The sequence below is a fragment of the Corapipo altera genome, unplaced genomic scaffold, assembly GCF_003945725.1.
Source record: "Corapipo altera isolate COAL_440 unplaced genomic scaffold, ASM394572v1 146, whole genome shotgun sequence".
NCBI classification, from domain to species: domain Eukaryota; kingdom Metazoa; phylum Chordata; class Aves; order Passeriformes; family Pipridae; genus Corapipo; species Corapipo altera.
The window spans coordinates 456,452-472,791 of NW_020884981.1; the positions used below are offsets into that span (position 1 = coordinate 456,452).

Sequence of the window (16,340 nt, forward strand, 5' to 3'; positions counted from 1 at the left end):
CTGCAGTTACAGCCTTTTTTCTTTTCATCTGGCTCTCTGGGAATGAAATCAAGTGTTTGGGACCTTAAATCCCTGTGGAAATAACAATTCAACAACTCCTGGATGCAAAATCGGCTTTTGGCAGATAGTTGCATCTCCACTCCCCTGGCCTGGCTGCAAGAGGGAGTGAGATGCTGGAGTGAAACCATGTTGGGATAAGGAATTTAGAGGGGAGGAGGAAAAGCCTCTCTATCAAACAAGGGATCCAGCCACAGGATCCAAAGGGATTGTGTCGCTCCCCACAGTGCCCACCACAGCTGCAGCTGCTGAAGGTGATGCCGAGTGTTTGGCTTGGCAGAGCGAGGGTGGCTCAGCTGACAAGGTGACAGTCATCACCCACCCCCTGGTACGTGGGGGCTGGCAGTGGATGGCAGTGCTCAGGGGGGTGTCAGATGACTGGATCTGGTTGCTCACACTTGAGGTTTCTCTCCAATGCCTTTGCTTGGGCATGGAGACATTTAACAACACCCTGCATGCCAGGAAGTGTCGGGACAAAGATTTAAAGCCAAGACGACTTTCATAGGCAGTAAAAAATTACAGCTGCATAAGCCTTCAGCCAGGACATGCTGCAGCCACTGTGACTTTGGAGGCCAGATGGTGCCACTGTCATACATCAGACCAGCCCACTGCATGGCACAGAAGTGGTGACCATCCTCAAATGATGCCCCTGGAGCCCAGGGAAGGGGTGTAAGCAGAGCTCACCGTCAGGAAGAAGTACCAGGGCTGTGGCACACCGTACTCCCCGGGGAACACGGCCTCCACATACCAGGCCACCAGCCCATAGAGCACCGAGTCCAGCAGCAGCATCCCCAGCACCTGGGCCAAGGTGAAGTTGTCATCCACGCTGATGGGTTTCATGAGGTCCCTCCACTGGATGCCAGTCCCTGCAAGGCACATGGGGCACTGCCACCTCTGCATCCCCAGCAGGACACAGGCTTCTCCAGGACTGGCAAAGAGCATCCCCTCTCCCAGTTCCCAGCTCTATAATGACGAGCACCTGCACAGCTCTACAATCCCTTCTATGTATGGAGGGAAAAGAGGCACTGACACCCTGAGGCTCCCCACCCCACCACACTCCTTCCACCCCACCACACTCCTTCCACCCCACCATGCTCCCTCCGTCCCATCATGCTCCTTCCACCCCGTTCTCTGCCGCTGCCTGGGATGAAATGATCCCTTCTCCAGCATCACCCCTGTCACCACAGCCACTGGTCTACTGCCAGCACTTTGTAAATGCATGGTTCTGCTGGAACCAACAGCAGACTCATTAATTAAAGAAATTAAAGATATATATCAGGAAGGAGGAAATGCAATGGTTCCTATCCATTAGAACAGAATTCCTTTGGTAATTAAAGTGATGATGGCATTTTGCACAGCCCAGGGGCACGGAGAGCCTCCCCTGGTGTGGAAGCAATCAGCAATTCACCCTCCTGCTCTCCTTAGGAGCAGGAAAGTGCTTCTCCCCGACGTCTTTCCACCAAGCCAGTCTCATCCCATCAGAAAATCAGGCTGATTCCTCTCCCCAGGGACAGGATGTTCCCTCCCCAGGAACAGATGGTGCTGCTCACCTTTCCCTTCAAACATGCCGATGAGCTGTGCCCCCATGGCCATGGCCACATTGGAGATGAGGCAGGATGCCAGCTTCTGGCTGTGGGACATCAGGTCATAGCGGGGCGAGATGAAGAAGTAGGGGATGTAGGAGAAGAAGTAGAGAAAGCCGCCAGCAGCAGCCGCGACGTTTGCTGCCAGCAGGGAAGAGCAGGAGGGAAAACGTCAGTAACACGGTGATGCCACCCAGTATCCTCACCAGCCTTCCATCCAGGGAGATTCCAGCCTTTGGCACAAAGGCTGGGTACATGGAGACAGGATGAGGACAAGCCCATGTCCCACAGCAAGGCAGGAGCCACATCTGGTTCCCAACCCCATGGTGGGCAGCTGCAGAAGGCCCTGCACACCCCAGAGCACAGAGTCCTGGGGCCGCGAGACAGCAGCATGAGGCCCTAAGGCATGAACTTGTCGTAGAATCACAGAATGGTTTGGATTTGAAGGGACCTTTAAGACCATCTTGTTCCACACCCCCTGCCATGGGCAAGGACACCTTCCACCAGATCAGGTTGCTCCAAGGCCTATCCAACACAGCCCTGAACACTTCCAGGGATGGGGCAGCCACAGCTTCTCTGGGCAACCTGTGCCAGGGCCTCACCACCCTCACAGCCAAGAATTTCTTCCTAATACCCAATTTAAATCTCTCTTATTTCAACTCAAAGCCATTCCCCCTTGTCCTGTCCCTTCAGGCCCTTGTCCCAAGTCCTCCTCCACCTCTTCTGGAGCCCCTTTAGGTACTGGAAGGGGCTCTCAGGTCTCCCTGGAGCCTTCTTTTCTCCAGAATGAACACCCCCAGCTCTCCCAGCCTGCCTCCAGAGCAGAAGGGCTCCAGCCCTTGGAGCATTTTTGTAGCCTACTCTGGACCTGCTCTGGTTTGGGAAGCAACAGCACCCACATCCCCTCCCACCCACTGTGTGGAAAAGGCAGCCAAAAACAGGAAGAAAGACCCCTCCCCTCCACATGTGGAAGTGATCAGTAACACAAGGAGGGACCAGGGTGGGACTCACCTCGCGAGAAGAAGGTGCTCACCATGAAGTTGAAGGAGATGGAGGAGATGGAGAAGATGGCAAGGAAGGTGAACACCAGCGTGGGGTCACTGTTGGTGAGCACCGCTCCCTGTTCGCTCACCTGCCGAGAGAATCTGGGTCACTCCGGAGCCAGCCGTGACTGCAGCACGTGCAGGCAGCCCAGACCCGATGTTCTCCGAGGGTTAGAGACAAACTGAGATGGATGAGAACACCCAGAAACTCCCAGACCACTCCAGAGGAAGGAAATACAGCTGACCTTCATGTGACATGGGGTCTAAGGGGCAGGGGACAGCCTGGTCAGCACCCGGGCAGCCCCCTCCTGCTTCCCACGGTGTGGGCACATGGAGAGGGAAGAGCCCAAGTCCCTCCAAGGGCTGTAGGAGGGTGGTCCTGCTCTGCACAGTGTTCATGGGGCTTCCAAGCCCCAGGCCCCTCCGAGGGAGTCCCCCCCGCCATGAACACAGCTGTGGGGCAGCACTGCCCACCTTGCTCTGGAAAAGGCCGACTCCAGCCTTCGGAGGAGCCCTGGGACACCAGGACAGCCCTATGGCAGAGCAGCTCTGTCACCCCTGTGCCTTGCCAACACAGAGCTCATGGCCTGGGGACAGACACTCACCTTGACACAGAAGAGCACGGTGACGAAGAACACGGACACCAGGAGGAAGAGGAAGAACATGAGGAACCAGGCGCTCCAGTGCAACCAGTTGCTGAGGCCCATCATGCGCATGTACTCCTGTGGGAGGTCACGGTGTCACCCAGGGCTGCTCCTGTGCTCCCCAGGCATGGCCAGGGTGACCTGGAGATGGCTCTGCCCCGCAGCACAAGCGAGGAGGTGGCAGCCCCAGGTGCCACCAGAGTGGTCCCTGCACAGCCACCAGCCTGGCGTGGTGTCCCCACCTCCCTGGACAGGGCTGCCACCACCACAGAACATGTCCCCAGAGAGACAAGCTGAGCTCAAACCCACAGCAGGGTGCCAGCAGTGCCACCAGGGCCACCCAGTAGCGGGCAGGACACCCAGTACCTGGGATAAGCTAAGCCCTGATGTTGCAACCACACAGCTGAGCCCCAGCCACCCCCACAGCACACACACACACGGGGCTCTACACTCAAAAGGACAAAAATCTTCCTTCCCACACACTGAACTCCTGAATCCACAAACTCTGGAACCCACAAGTGTTGCCCTCTCTCCCAGTCCAGGAGAAACACCATCCCTGTGGTCCAACACCCTCGGCTGCACAGCGAGGAGAGCCAAGTCTCATCCCAGCAGCAGGATTAGCAACATTCCTCCCTGGGGCTCGTTAATCCACTGCCATCCCCACCTCCTGCACTGGCTCCAAACCCAACAGGGAGTTTGTTCCTAATTTAAAGGCATCATCCATTGGGAAACGCCACAGAGGGAGGGGAGCACCCAGATGTCCCACTGCTCACCTTCAGCTTCTTCTCCTTCTCGTGGACGACGGCGCGGACGATGTTGAGCGAGGTGTAGGTGAAGCTGAGCATGAGCAGCAGTGGCAGCTGGTTCTGGATGGCCAAGAGGAACAGGTCGTTGACGTAGGCGGGGAAGGGGAAGCGCTGCACCACCACTGTGATGTTCTCCAGCAGGCTGGCAGAGCTGGCACTGGCATGATACTGCATGATGGCCCTGTCCACGGCGTGCTGCACCGCCAGGAAACCCTCCCGGAGATAACCTGCATGGCAAGAACACACAGGGATAGAGACAGGACTGGCTTCTGGAGGGAGAGACAGCCCTTGGGAAGAGGAACAGGGACCAAAAATGGAGTGTGGAGGAAAAGCAAAAAAGCATCACTATGACACAGCCCTGCAGACACAGCGGGGCTGGGGAAGGATGGACAGCAACTCACAGAATCACAGACTGGTTTGGGTTGGAAGGGCCCTCAAAGCTCATCTCATTCTACCCCCTGCCACGGGCAGGGACAACTTCCACTAGCCTAGGGACACTCTCCACCAGACCAAACCACTCTCTCATAACCATCATTTAGAAGGAGCTGGCAGGAAAACTCAGTTTACACCATGTCCTGTAGCATGGCTGTGATTTTATAAGGGGGAGATTCTCTGCCACCATCAAGCACCACAAGTCACCTTTTTCTTTGTAAACCAAAGGAATACAGGATACTCCACAGGCTGTAGGGAGGAAGGATATATCCTGTGACTCATACATGGGGCTTAAATTTTTGTGCATTAGAAAACAGTGAAAAGAATTTTAATTTCCCAATAGAATCATGGAATCTCCAAAGCTGGAAGGGACCCACAAGGATCATCCAGTCCAACTCCTGGCCCTGCACAGACACCCCAATAATCCCACCCTGTCCCTGAGAGCATTGTCCAAACACTCCTGGAGCTCTGGCAGCCTTGGGGCTGTGCCCACTGCCCTGGGGACCCTGGTCAGTGCCCAACCACCCTCTAGGGGAAGAACCTTTTCCTGAGATCCAACCTGACCCTGCCCTGACACAGCTTTAATTAACAAAATAAACTTAAAATAGTTTCTTTTTAAGAGGGATTGCTGCCAGGTGTTACCTGAAGAACAACTCAAATTCTCTTAAAAAACCTGAAATGAGCATTTTGAAAGTCCCTTGGTTACAATGACCCCGAGAGAGGAGATAAAAGTGGGAATATGAGATCGGGAACAGCGTTTGATATGAACTCATTTACTGAGCAAACACTCTGGGGCTCAGGTTTATTTACACACTGGGAGCACAACCTGTTTGCCCACTTCCTCAGACTCTCACTCTCCCTGGATATGGATGAAGGGAGAAACTCCACTGAGGGAAATACCCCCTTTGCCACCACAGGGGAAGCTCCCACGAAATCCAGTCCTAAGCCAGCGCCAGCTCCAACTGTGTCCCCTCTGGCTCCTGCTCTGCCCGTGGTTTGGCTGCCCTTAAACACCTCAAACCACAGAACTGCTCTACTTATTTTTCAAGCGCTTAAACAGCACAATAAACACTGGGCAGTTTGGATCGTGAAATAAAATTTCCATTAAATTAGAAATGGAAAAAACATTAAATTTTAAAACAACTTATGTACGTTAAAATTTATTCTCATCCAGCCCTGCTCAGCAGAGGTGCCCAGAGGCCAGCAGTGCCTGTGAAGTCACAGGATAAAACTGAAATAAAGAATATAGATAATAAATATAACAAAAGTGTAAATATTTAAATATTATTTAAATTATAAAGAATAATCCAAACATATAAAATTAATTTTAAATTAAATTTAAATAATGAATAAAATAAACATATAAGAATATATAAATATAAAAATCAAATACATAGTTAATAACTAATAATTTAACTAATATTTAATATAACTATTTTTAAATATGTCATTATTTGATGAATTGTTTATATATGCACTGACAGAAATTGAATATAAATGTCCATATAAATATATAACAATTTAATTATTTTTGTATTTATATAGATTTATACACACATTTATAAAAATTTAATATAAATACCTATATAAATGATTATTGAATTACTTGTCTGTATTTATATAAATTTACTATTTATATAAATATAAATAAGTATTTGTTTGGCTTGTACTTACAAATTATATAATTATAACATATAATAATATACTATATATAAAAATATAATATATAAAATTATATTTTATATTTAGTATTGTATTGTAACAATATTATTCTATATTGTATATTATATACTATGCATATTATTATAGTGCATATTAAGATTAGATATTCTGTAAATGTAGTACTGGCATAAATATGAATAAATATTTCATTATAATTCATTAAATTTAATTTATTTTTAAAATTAATTTAAAATTAATTTAAAATTAGTCTGAGCCTATTTCTTTAAAGGCTCAGAGCCTCGGTGACCCCCTGGCAGGGGCTGAGCTGTGCCTGGCAGGTGACCCCCCTGTCCTTGGCCGTGCCCCAGAGGGGGGGTGACCTCACCTGGTGTCCCTCCATCAGCAAACTTGGCCTCTCGTGGCCCAGGCAGCTGGAAGAGCGGGAACAGGTAACTGGTGTGCCAGTCCCGGTCCAGGTTGGGGTTCAGCCCCGTCTGCTCGCTCCGCGGCGCGTTCCTGGGGCTGTACTTGAAGCGCAGCTCGTACTCCACCTGCGGGGGGCACACGGAGGTGGGACACACCGAGGTGGGACACACCGAGGTGGGACACACAGGTGACCCCGGGTGTGTCCCCACACCCCACATCCCCGAGCACTCACCTGCAGGGGCAGCGGGGCCGTGCTCTGCGGGAAGCGGTGCCGGAACACCACGGCAGCCAGGACGCTGCCAGAGCGGTTGTCCAGCCTCACATACTCCTCAAAGTCCTTCTCTGAGGCAAAGCCCTGAGCTGTGGAGGCAGAAACATGGAGATGCAGGAACAAGGCACGGCAACACACCATGGATTGATGCTCAGCTATCAGAACGGTCTGGTCCAGGACATGAGGGATGCTCTGTGCCTGCTGTCAGACACAGGGGAGTCACACGGGATGCTGGAACTGTACCCTGGGCATGGAGACATCCCTCCTTTTTGAGAGCAGGAGTCAGCTGTTCCAGAGAAAATCCTAACAGTTTGGAACACCAAGTGCTAAAATTTTCTGTGCCTCAAGATTTCCAAAAATATTCCTTCTCAGGGAAGCGCCAGCCACTTCCTTTAACTGTTTTAGGGCGATATTTTTGTAGACAGAAACTGCAAAAAAAGCCATGAAAAATCAACCCAAAATCCTGTTGTTTTAGTGAAAAAAAAAATCAAACCATTGCCTTGAAGTTCTGAAAAAAATTATGTATCCCAGGAATAGAGCATCAGGATTTAGAATCAGAGTCACAGAATGGTTTGGGATGGAAGACCTTAAAGATCATCCCATTCTATCTCCTGCCATGGGCAGGGACACCTTCCACTAGCCCAGGTTGCTCCAAGCTCCATCCAACCTGTCCTTGGACACTTGCAGGGATGGGGCAGCCACAGCTTCTCTGGGCAACCTGTGCCAGGGCCTCCCCACCCTCACATGGGAGAATTTCTTCCTAATCACAGAATTATGGAATGGTTTAGGTTGGAACAGACACTAAAGATCATCTCTTTCCAACCCCCTGCAATGGGCAGGGAACCTTCCACTAGACCAGGTGGCTCAGAATAACAATTCCTAGGAATTTCTGGGGAGGAAGGAGCAGCCCCGGCCCCGCTCACCTCGGATGTTGATGGGCAGCGCTCTCTCCACCGCCTCGGCGATGCTCCGGACGGCGCTGCTGTTGGAGGGGACATAGGCCAGCTCCCAGGGATTGCTGGGGTGCCGGGAGGAGAAGAAGCTGGGCAGGTCATCCACGGACTGGGTGGGGTACAGGGTGGCGTTGGGGTGGCTCACGGAGTGCACCCGGTGCCGCAGCGCGATCAGGATGGCGGCGAAGAGCAGCGGCAGGCACACCTCGATGAGGGTCACCAGGATCTGCCGCTTCTGCAGGGCAGGGAAAGAGAGACAAACACAGAGAGAAGTATAGCAAATATGTCATTAGTATCTTTATATAGATATCTATCACAGTTACCTATCTATACATAGATATCTATAGGTATATACAGATATAAAGAGAGAAAAAAGAAGATGGAAACACAGAAGGTAGATCAGCACAGTAAGAGGCTCAGGGCACGGAAACACCAATAAGCAGTAGCATCCTGCATTCCACAAGGTTTCACAACCTGGGTTTTTCCAGAGCCCCAGAATGATGCTGCACTGGTTCCCACAACCTTCAAGACTCTCCAGCCAAGGTGTCCCCTACCCTAAGCACCTCCCTGGCTCAGACCATCCTCCATTAGAGCCTCCCCCACCATACTGCCAGGTTGAATGATCCCAGTTGGTTGTTTGTCCTTTCCCTGTGCCCTGGGGCTCTGCCGAGTGCAGCAACACTGCTGGAACCAGTGAAACTTTTCCTGTTGGAGCTGAGCAGCTGCAGGCAGCAGGATATGGGATCTGCATCCCAGGATGGGGCCTGGCAGAGCCTCTTGCTACAGGATTGGGATCACTGCAGCACAGCAAGAATACCCACGGGCTCAGCCTGCACCCTAAGCCCTGCCTGCACTACACATGGTGGTTCACTACGTTTTTTTAATTGAGGTTCAAGCAACTGGACAATGAACTCAAGCCCAGAGAGTAGAACACAGCAGCTGTGCCAGAGCATGACCCTCCAGTGGTTTCCCCCAGGGCCACCTCTCCTGCAAAATTCCCAAATTCCCACTAGCTAATAACACACACCACCAATGCATGTTCATTAGCATCCAACACAGGTTAATTAGCATTTAAAACTGCTCATCCATCACAGAGGAACTGGGGTCACTTGACCAATGTGGTCTAGTGGAAGGTGTCCCTGCCCATGGCAGGGGATTGGAATGAGATGGTCCCTTCCAACTGAAACCATTCTGGGATTCCCTCCTGCAAACTGAGCTCCCTTCACCCCAGCCCAGGCACAAGAAAGCACAGCACCCCCAGCCTCAGTCAGGGCAGTGACAGCCCAGAGATGTCCTTGGCCACAGGGATTCACCTCTGCTCATTCAGAGCATGTGCCCAGAGCAGAAGCAGCAGCATTAACCTCTTCTGAGGGCTCTGGCTAATTCAGGCTTTACAAGACACACGGATTTTCCACCTCCCCTCTGCCAGGCTGGAAAGAGGAGCACCACCAGGCAGGAGGAGCACCAAGAGTTTTATTCTCACAACTTTGCTGTCTCAGCAACTGGATTTTATCCAGCAAGTGGGCAGGCTCAGGTGGGCACAGTCTCCAGTGGGGCATGAAGGGAGCCCTGAGCACAGCCCAGCCATTCCAGAGAGACAGCCCCACAGCAACTGGGGTGAACGGGCCCTTGGATGGTTTGTCAGGAGGGGTACAGGGGTGTAAAGCCACACTGCCATCACCCTGGCTGTCAGCATCCACTGGTAAAGCCAAAAGCCCCTCTTGGGGCTTCCCATGGGAGGAGCAGCCTGCTCAGGGCAGGCAGGGAAAAGGGAGCTTTTCCAACAGCCACGCTCGCTCGTAAAAGTGAACACTGCAGATGCCGGATGGTTTTATAACAGCCCTGGCAGCCCAGCTGCCTCCCACTGATTTACTATGTATTAAACCCCTCTCCATCTCATGGACTGCTCCAGAACAGCTCCCTGCCCCCTCAACTTGCAGGCTAATACACATTCACCAGCCCTGCCAGGAGCCATTTAAGCTGTGTATTTCAGAGGTGACAGGAACACTCATCCATAATCACCACCTCCGCCTGGGGCAGCCCCAGCTCCGGGCGAGCCACGTGTCCCAGCATCGTCCCCTCAGCAGGACAAGGATGGCTTGGGAGCTCTGTGCCCTCATCGGGAGCAGGATTTATGTTTGTATCCCGGCACAGCAGATCTGAGTCAGCTTATGGCCCGACTCGAGGCACACCCAGAAAACGACGCTATCGCCCTGCACAGGGGATGGGGGACTGTCCTGCAGCGCGGGGGGTGCACCAGGGGGGGTTGCAGGCCTGGCTATCACAGAGCAAATCATCCCTGCTGCCGGCCCTGGTCTCCTCCCAGCCCTGCTCCCTGCTCAGTGCCTGCGGGGAGGCCGGACCCAGCCAGCCCTTCCCTCTTCCTTTGGTTTATTTTTACAGCAGCGCCGTGCTGAGCTGCAGAACGGTAATTGAAATAAAGCCGGGCGGCAGCCACCTCTGCTCCCTCCTCTTCCGCCGCGCTGTGCCAGGGCTGGCTCCGGGTCCCGGCGGAGCCGCAGACCCGCCCAGGAACATCCACTTAAAGGCGCTGCGGCCACGGCCAGTGCCAGCGGGACACTGCCGGCACCAAGGTCCCAAAAGCCCTCAGCACCACCCAGCTGCCATCCAGGGAGGAGGGCTGGGAGCAGCTTTATATTTTTAAGAGCCCTAGAAGCTGCTTCTGAAAGTAATGGAGGAAAAAAAAAACCACCAGGGCCCTGGTGGGTTTGGAGGCAGCGACACCACCAGAGGCGGGCGTGCAATGAGACAGCTCAAAAAACCCACCTTTGCACGGGAGGTACTTGGCTTTTCCTGTCCCGGGACACGGGGAGCTGAGCTCATGGCCAGAGTACAGGAGGGGGACGTTGGGCACAGGGAAAGCGAGCACACAGCCCTGCCCTTAATTCCCAGCACAAAAGCAGGACAACACCACAGGCACAAATAACCCAGTTTTCCTCCAAGAGATCCCCTGGGCCCGCGGGGGAGGTTTGCTGGAGGAGCCAGACCCCAGGCAAGCTGTGATATACCCCCGGTCAGCGGTGTCAGAGGCAGCCCCCCAGCATGGTGCCAGCCTTACCTGCAGGATGTAGTTCTTCCAGAGCAGCAGCCCAAACTGCCTGAGCACAACCATCCTCCCATCAGAAGGGGCCCAGTGCCACCGCCGCCGCTCCGCAGGACCCTGGAACAGAGGAGAGAGCTGTGAGTGCCAGGAACTGGTGGAGCTGGGTGGCAGGAGGGCAGTCCCTGTATCCAGCATCCCATCCAGCCCCAGGGCAGCTCCCTGCTTCCAGCCTGGTGTCACAGCAGCTGGCTTGGCCCCAAACAAGGCAAAATAACCATTCTGTTCTCTCTCCAAGAGTCCCTGCTGACCCCTTAGAGCCAGAGCCTGTGGTTTCTGGCATGGCTGTTCCCAGGGAGGGAAGCATCAGGGTCCTTCCCAGTAGGAGGCAGGAACAGCTTTCCTTGAGCTGCGGGAGCACAGTGTTACAAAATCACAAACACCAGCCCAAGGAAGGCCATCAAACCCCTGGCAGCCCATTATTTTGGGATGGGTTAAAATTTCAAGTTGTGCCTCCACCTCCTGCCACAAGAAGGGTTGGTTCTGCAACGTTCTCGGTGCTTTCCCAGCAGAAACTCTCCTCGGAGAGACGAGGATCAGAAAAGGGCAGGGAAGTGCAAGGGAAGGTCTGTGCTTGAGGACAATCCACTGCCTCCTCCCCCTCTCAGGAAGCATCTGCCATGGCTCCAAGTTGTTTTTGTCTCCATTTGCAGTGGCATTTCCTGACGGAGCACTGCTGTCCCACCACGAGATGGGCTGGGATTTCAGGCTTGGAGTGTGGCACCGAGGAGGAAGGGGCAGCCCTGGCACTCTCAGAGCCTCCTGCCCACGGTGCTGGACATGGGGCACCCCTGCCGAGCAGCCCCAGCCCCTGAGCATGGCAAATTCTGACAGGGCCAACCCGGATCACAGCAGTGCCCACTGAGCAGGCACCTGCTGGGGTCAGCTCCAAAGCCTGGCAGCACTGAAAGCGCCACAGGGACAAGGACAGACACGTAACTCATCAGCAACACCCTGGCAGATGCTCCACAGCACGTTTTCCAGCCCTGTCTGGGATAGTATCAGCTCCTTGGATGCAGTCAGCACTCACCAACCTCCACCACCACCCAGCCCCAACCTCAGCTCCTGGAGCGGTGACGGTGAACACAGGGAGAGCTGCAAGAGCAGGCTGAGAACCACGGAGGGCTGCGGGCACAGCAACACCCATCTACCTCACCTGCCCTCTGCCACCAGCTCCTCGAGCCCTCCAGGAGCCTTCTCCTGCCTTGGCACACACCTTCCCAGCCCCAGCCCAAAACCCAGGTGTGTTCTCAGAGCACACAAAAAAACCACCTTCTCTTTGCCACTCCATGCACAGAAGACAGATTCCCACAACAGCAGGGACATCTGTGTTCAAGGATCTTCCTCCAGGCAGAAAAAAAGCAGAACAGATCTGCTGCTGCAGCCCAGAAAAGTCCATCAGAGCCCCCGCAAGTGGGAAAGGAATAGCAAAAGGGATTTAGCAAAGCTCATCCCAAAGTACCATGTCTCCAGCTGACCTCTGGTCCACATGTGCCCAAACAGAACTGCCCACACTGCCGCAGGACCCCTCAGCAGGTTCCCCAGCCCCACACATGCCCATACCCCACACAGCAGCACCCGAAATACCTCCAAATGAGCCCCCCAGGAGCAGAAACCTTCCTCATACACCCCCATGAAGGGAATTCAGAGCATACCAAGGGAATCAAAATTCTGGCTCGCTTTAAAGAGGATGAATGTGGCAGTTCAGGCTGGAGCTGGCTGCTGCCCTCACAGAGGTCCCAAATCCTGCTCACTCCACCACACCCTCCAACACAGTCTGCCCCCCCGGCCGCCCCCGCGGGTCTTACGCTGCCGTCAGGGCCGGTGCTTTGCTGGGAAAATGTCAAGCAGCTCTTGGGCAGCACAAACACTACGCAAAGACAGAAACCCCATTACTGCCAATAAATGTTTTCCAAGTTTTTAAGTGTTCCAAGAAAACTCATTCTGGACTTTCATTTGCTGGAGGATAAGAGGAGGAAGAAGCTCAGTTACAACAGGGCTACTCTTACCAGATTTGAGAGTAACAATGGTCAGGCTCTGGGCATCCACAGAAACGATTTTTTTTCAACCCAAAAGAGAAAACCTGTTTTGGAAGGTGCAGCCCAGATCAGCCCCGAGATGCCCATGACCAGAGGCAGCTCAGGCAGTGCCCACGGTCCATGCCTGGGACCACCTGCAGCAGGAAAGGACGGCTGACAATGACCTCGGAGGTGCCTGGCAGGAGGACACACGGCAGCAGGCCGGGCTGTCCCCTCCAGTGATGCTCCCGCCTCACCTCAGCACTATGAGATGAGACTGAATTTCCCAGCAAGAGGCACAGACAAAGATTCGGGGGAAGAGAGAGACGATCACCATCAGCTTCAGGGAGAACAACCCAGTTCCTCTCCCCCTCACTGGAAACACCCTACTCTCCACACCTGACTGCAGCGGGAGGAAGGGTCTGCTAACTCTGTGATCCTGGACTCGCCCTGGCCATCCCCAGGGAGGTCAGCGAGGAAGGAGAGCTGTCCTGCCTGCCCACAGCCTGCACGGGTGGGTACCAGTGTGGTGCTCACCACGGGGGCCCCCCAGCCCCTGCTGCTGTGCCGAGCTGTGCCGGGTAATGTGGCAGCAGCAGCTGCCAGCCGGGACCGGAGCTCTCCTGCCGGTGGATTTAGACAAGGACAGGCTGAGGATTGGCAGGGATCAAGGCCCCAGCATCCTACCTCCTGACCCACTTCCAGCCGGGATCTGGCCATGCCTGGCTGCCTTCTCAGCGGAAAGGGCCGGGTGGGCCGAGCAAAGGCCACGTGCTCCTGGGAGCTGGCAGTTATTTTAGAGCACACGCCGCATCCCTGCTCTTCTGATGTCCTGTTCCCATAGTAACAAGCCCTGGAAATGGCAGACGTTGCCTTTTTTTATATAAAACCGGCGTTTCTCCTGCCGGTTTGCAGAGGCCTCGTGTCACCCCCGGGGGACGAGCTGCAGACCCTGCGGGTGCCTCCACCTCTGTGACCCTGTGAGGACCACCCAGTGCCCCAGTGCCCCGGGGTGGTGGCATCACACCCCTGGTGAGGCCTGTCAGTCCCGGGGGGGTTTCCACGCTGCCGCCAGAGAAGGAAATGCCTCTCTGCTCCCCGCAGCGTTTGTGCTGGAAATTAAAAGCACAAGCAGCCACTTTTTATGGCCAGTGTTTTCAGGAAGAGAGAGTGATTTCCGACTTGGGAGCATCCAGAAAGCCCCTGGTCCTGCAATGAACAACCAGGGCCAGCAGCCACCAGACCAGCCACTCTCTTGCTGGGGTGTTTTCTCCTTCTCACTGTTCACAGAGATGTGGGAGTGACAACAAACAGCCAGACCGTAAAAACCTCACCTTGGCTGTGCAAATAGCAATAAAACTTTCTAGGAGGCTGCAAGCCCAGCAGTGCTGGGTGCTGCAGGGACTGAGTGCCCAGTGACCTCGCAGCCCTCTGCAAACCCAAATCCCAATGCCCTACAGATCCGGTTTTTCCCCAGACAGGAACTTCAGGCCTCGAAATAAAGAAGTAAACACAAACAGTGCTGGAGGTGGGTCCTGTTTGCAGAATGAGGGTTGGTTTGTGGGCTGCTGCCCTGCAGTGGGGCACGGGGGGGGGGGGGTCGGTGGGCACAGCCTGATGGGCTCCAGGGCTGTGTCTGTAACAGCCTTTGTGCTGGGGCAGCAGCAAGAGAGGGAGGACAAAGCTGCTGCAAGAGCTGGTCAAACCCTTTCCCCTACAAACACCGGCACTGGTTTGCCAAGCGAGTTTCCAATTGCCTGTAAAAAAGCAAACTCTCCAAATTCAGTGGCATCATGGATTTAACAAAAGAACAAGGTCTGGAGCCTAACAACTGTGTTTCTCATGTCCCTATCTGGGGAGGGGGGATCCCTCCTACTTGTTTTTTAAACCCCTCTAAGGATGGTGACTCCACCGCTGCCCTGGGCAGCCTGTGCCAGTCCTGACTACCCTGTAGGGGAAGAAATTTCTCCAATATCCAATATAAACATCTCCTGGTGCAGCTTGAGACCGTTTCCTCCGGTCCTGTCCCTGGGTGGAAGCAGAGCCCGACCCCTCCCGGCTCCCCCCTCCTGTCAGGGAGTTGCAGAGCCAGAAGGTCCCCCCTGAGCCTCCTTTTCTCCAGGCTGAGCCCCCCCAGCTCCCTCAGCCGCTCCTGATGCTCCAGCCCCTTCCCCAGCTCCTTTCCCTTATCTGGACACGCTCCAGACCCTCAGTGTCTGTGTTGGCATGAGCGACTTTCCCATACCGAGGGTCGGTACCTGCTCGGTCCGGGCCCCGGGGCGCAGCGGGGCCGGCAGGTGCCCCCTCGATCCCCGCAGCCCCCGTGTCCCTGCCCCGGGAGGGCTGCCCCGTGTGCCCCGGGAGGGCTGCCCCGTGTGCCCCGGGGTGCCATCGGGGCGCGGGTACCGAGCGCGGCCGAGCATCCCCGGGGAGCTCGCGGGGCGCCGCCTCCCCCCCGCCGCGGCCCCGCAGCCTCCGCAGGAGCCACCGCCGGGACCGGGCCGGAGCGCGGAGGCGGCAGCGGGAGGAGCCGGGCCAAGGGCCCCAGCGCTGCCGCAGCCCCGGGCGGGGCCACCCCGCCGACCGCCCGAGAGGCCGCGGCCCCGCGCACCCCCCGGTGCCGTCCCCCCGGTGCCATCACCTCGGGAGCCGGTGCCGCCCCCCCCGTGCCCATCAACCCTCACTCACCGGGCCGGGCGGCTCCGGCTGCGGCTCCGGCTCCGTCCGGCCCCGCCCGCCCCCCCGCGGGACCGACCGCACCGCGCACGCGCGGGGGAGGGACCGGGCCGGGCGGGGCGAGACCGAGAGTGAACATTGTGAGTGTGAGTGTGTGATTGTGTGAGTGTGTGTGTGTGTGTGTGTGACAGTGTGAGTGTGTGACAGTGTGAGTGTGAGTGTGAGTGTGTGTGTGTGTGTGAGTGTGTGTGTGTGTGTGTGTGTGTGACAGTGTGAGTGTGTGTGTGTGTGTGTGTGTGTTTGTGTGAGTGTGAGTGTGTGTGTGTGTGTGTGTGAGAGTTTGACAGTGTGAGTGTGTGTGTGTGTGAGTGCGTGTGCGTGTGCATCATACTCTGTGTATTTGTGTGCACACGTGTGTGTGCACATGTGTGTGAACGTGTGTGTGAACGTGTGTGTGAACGTGTTGGTGTGTGTACATCATGCTCTGTGTGTGCACGTGTGTGTGTACGTGTGTGAACATGTGTGTGTGCACATATATGTGTGTGTGCATCATGCTGTGTGTGTGTGCATAATGCTGTGTGAATGTGTGTGCACATGTGTATGTGTGTGCATCATGCTCTGTGTGTGTCTGTGTGCATGCACGTGTGT

General features: G+C 54.7%; 1 protein-coding gene across 2 annotated transcripts in view; it reads right to left on the reverse strand.

Annotated features, from left to right (window-relative positions):
• Nucleotides 1-15,747, reverse strand: part of ABCA3 (ATP binding cassette subfamily A member 3) — a 32,570-nt gene extending 16,823 nt beyond the window's left edge. For both annotated transcript variants that reach the window (XR_003531323.1, XM_027665784.1), the window contains exons 1-10: nt 15,705-15,747; nt 10,957-11,058; nt 7,848-8,112; nt 6,886-7,013; nt 6,613-6,778; nt 4,101-4,360; nt 3,289-3,405; nt 2,652-2,772; nt 1,608-1,781; nt 742-923 (exon numbers count right to left, since the gene is read on the reverse strand). Coding sequence is in view for 1 of the 2 variants with exons in the window: in XM_027665784.1 (XP_027521585.1) it covers nt 742-923; nt 1,608-1,781; nt 2,652-2,772; nt 3,289-3,405; nt 4,101-4,360; nt 6,613-6,778; nt 6,886-7,013; nt 7,848-8,112; nt 10,957-11,010 (1,467 nt within the window). In the remaining variant the exon portion in view is untranslated. The remainder of the gene's footprint in view (nt 1-741; nt 924-1,607; nt 1,782-2,651; nt 2,773-3,288; nt 3,406-4,100; nt 4,361-6,612; nt 6,779-6,885; nt 7,014-7,847; nt 8,113-10,956; nt 11,059-15,704) is intronic.
• Nucleotides 15,748-16,340: the final 593 nt, after the last annotated feature.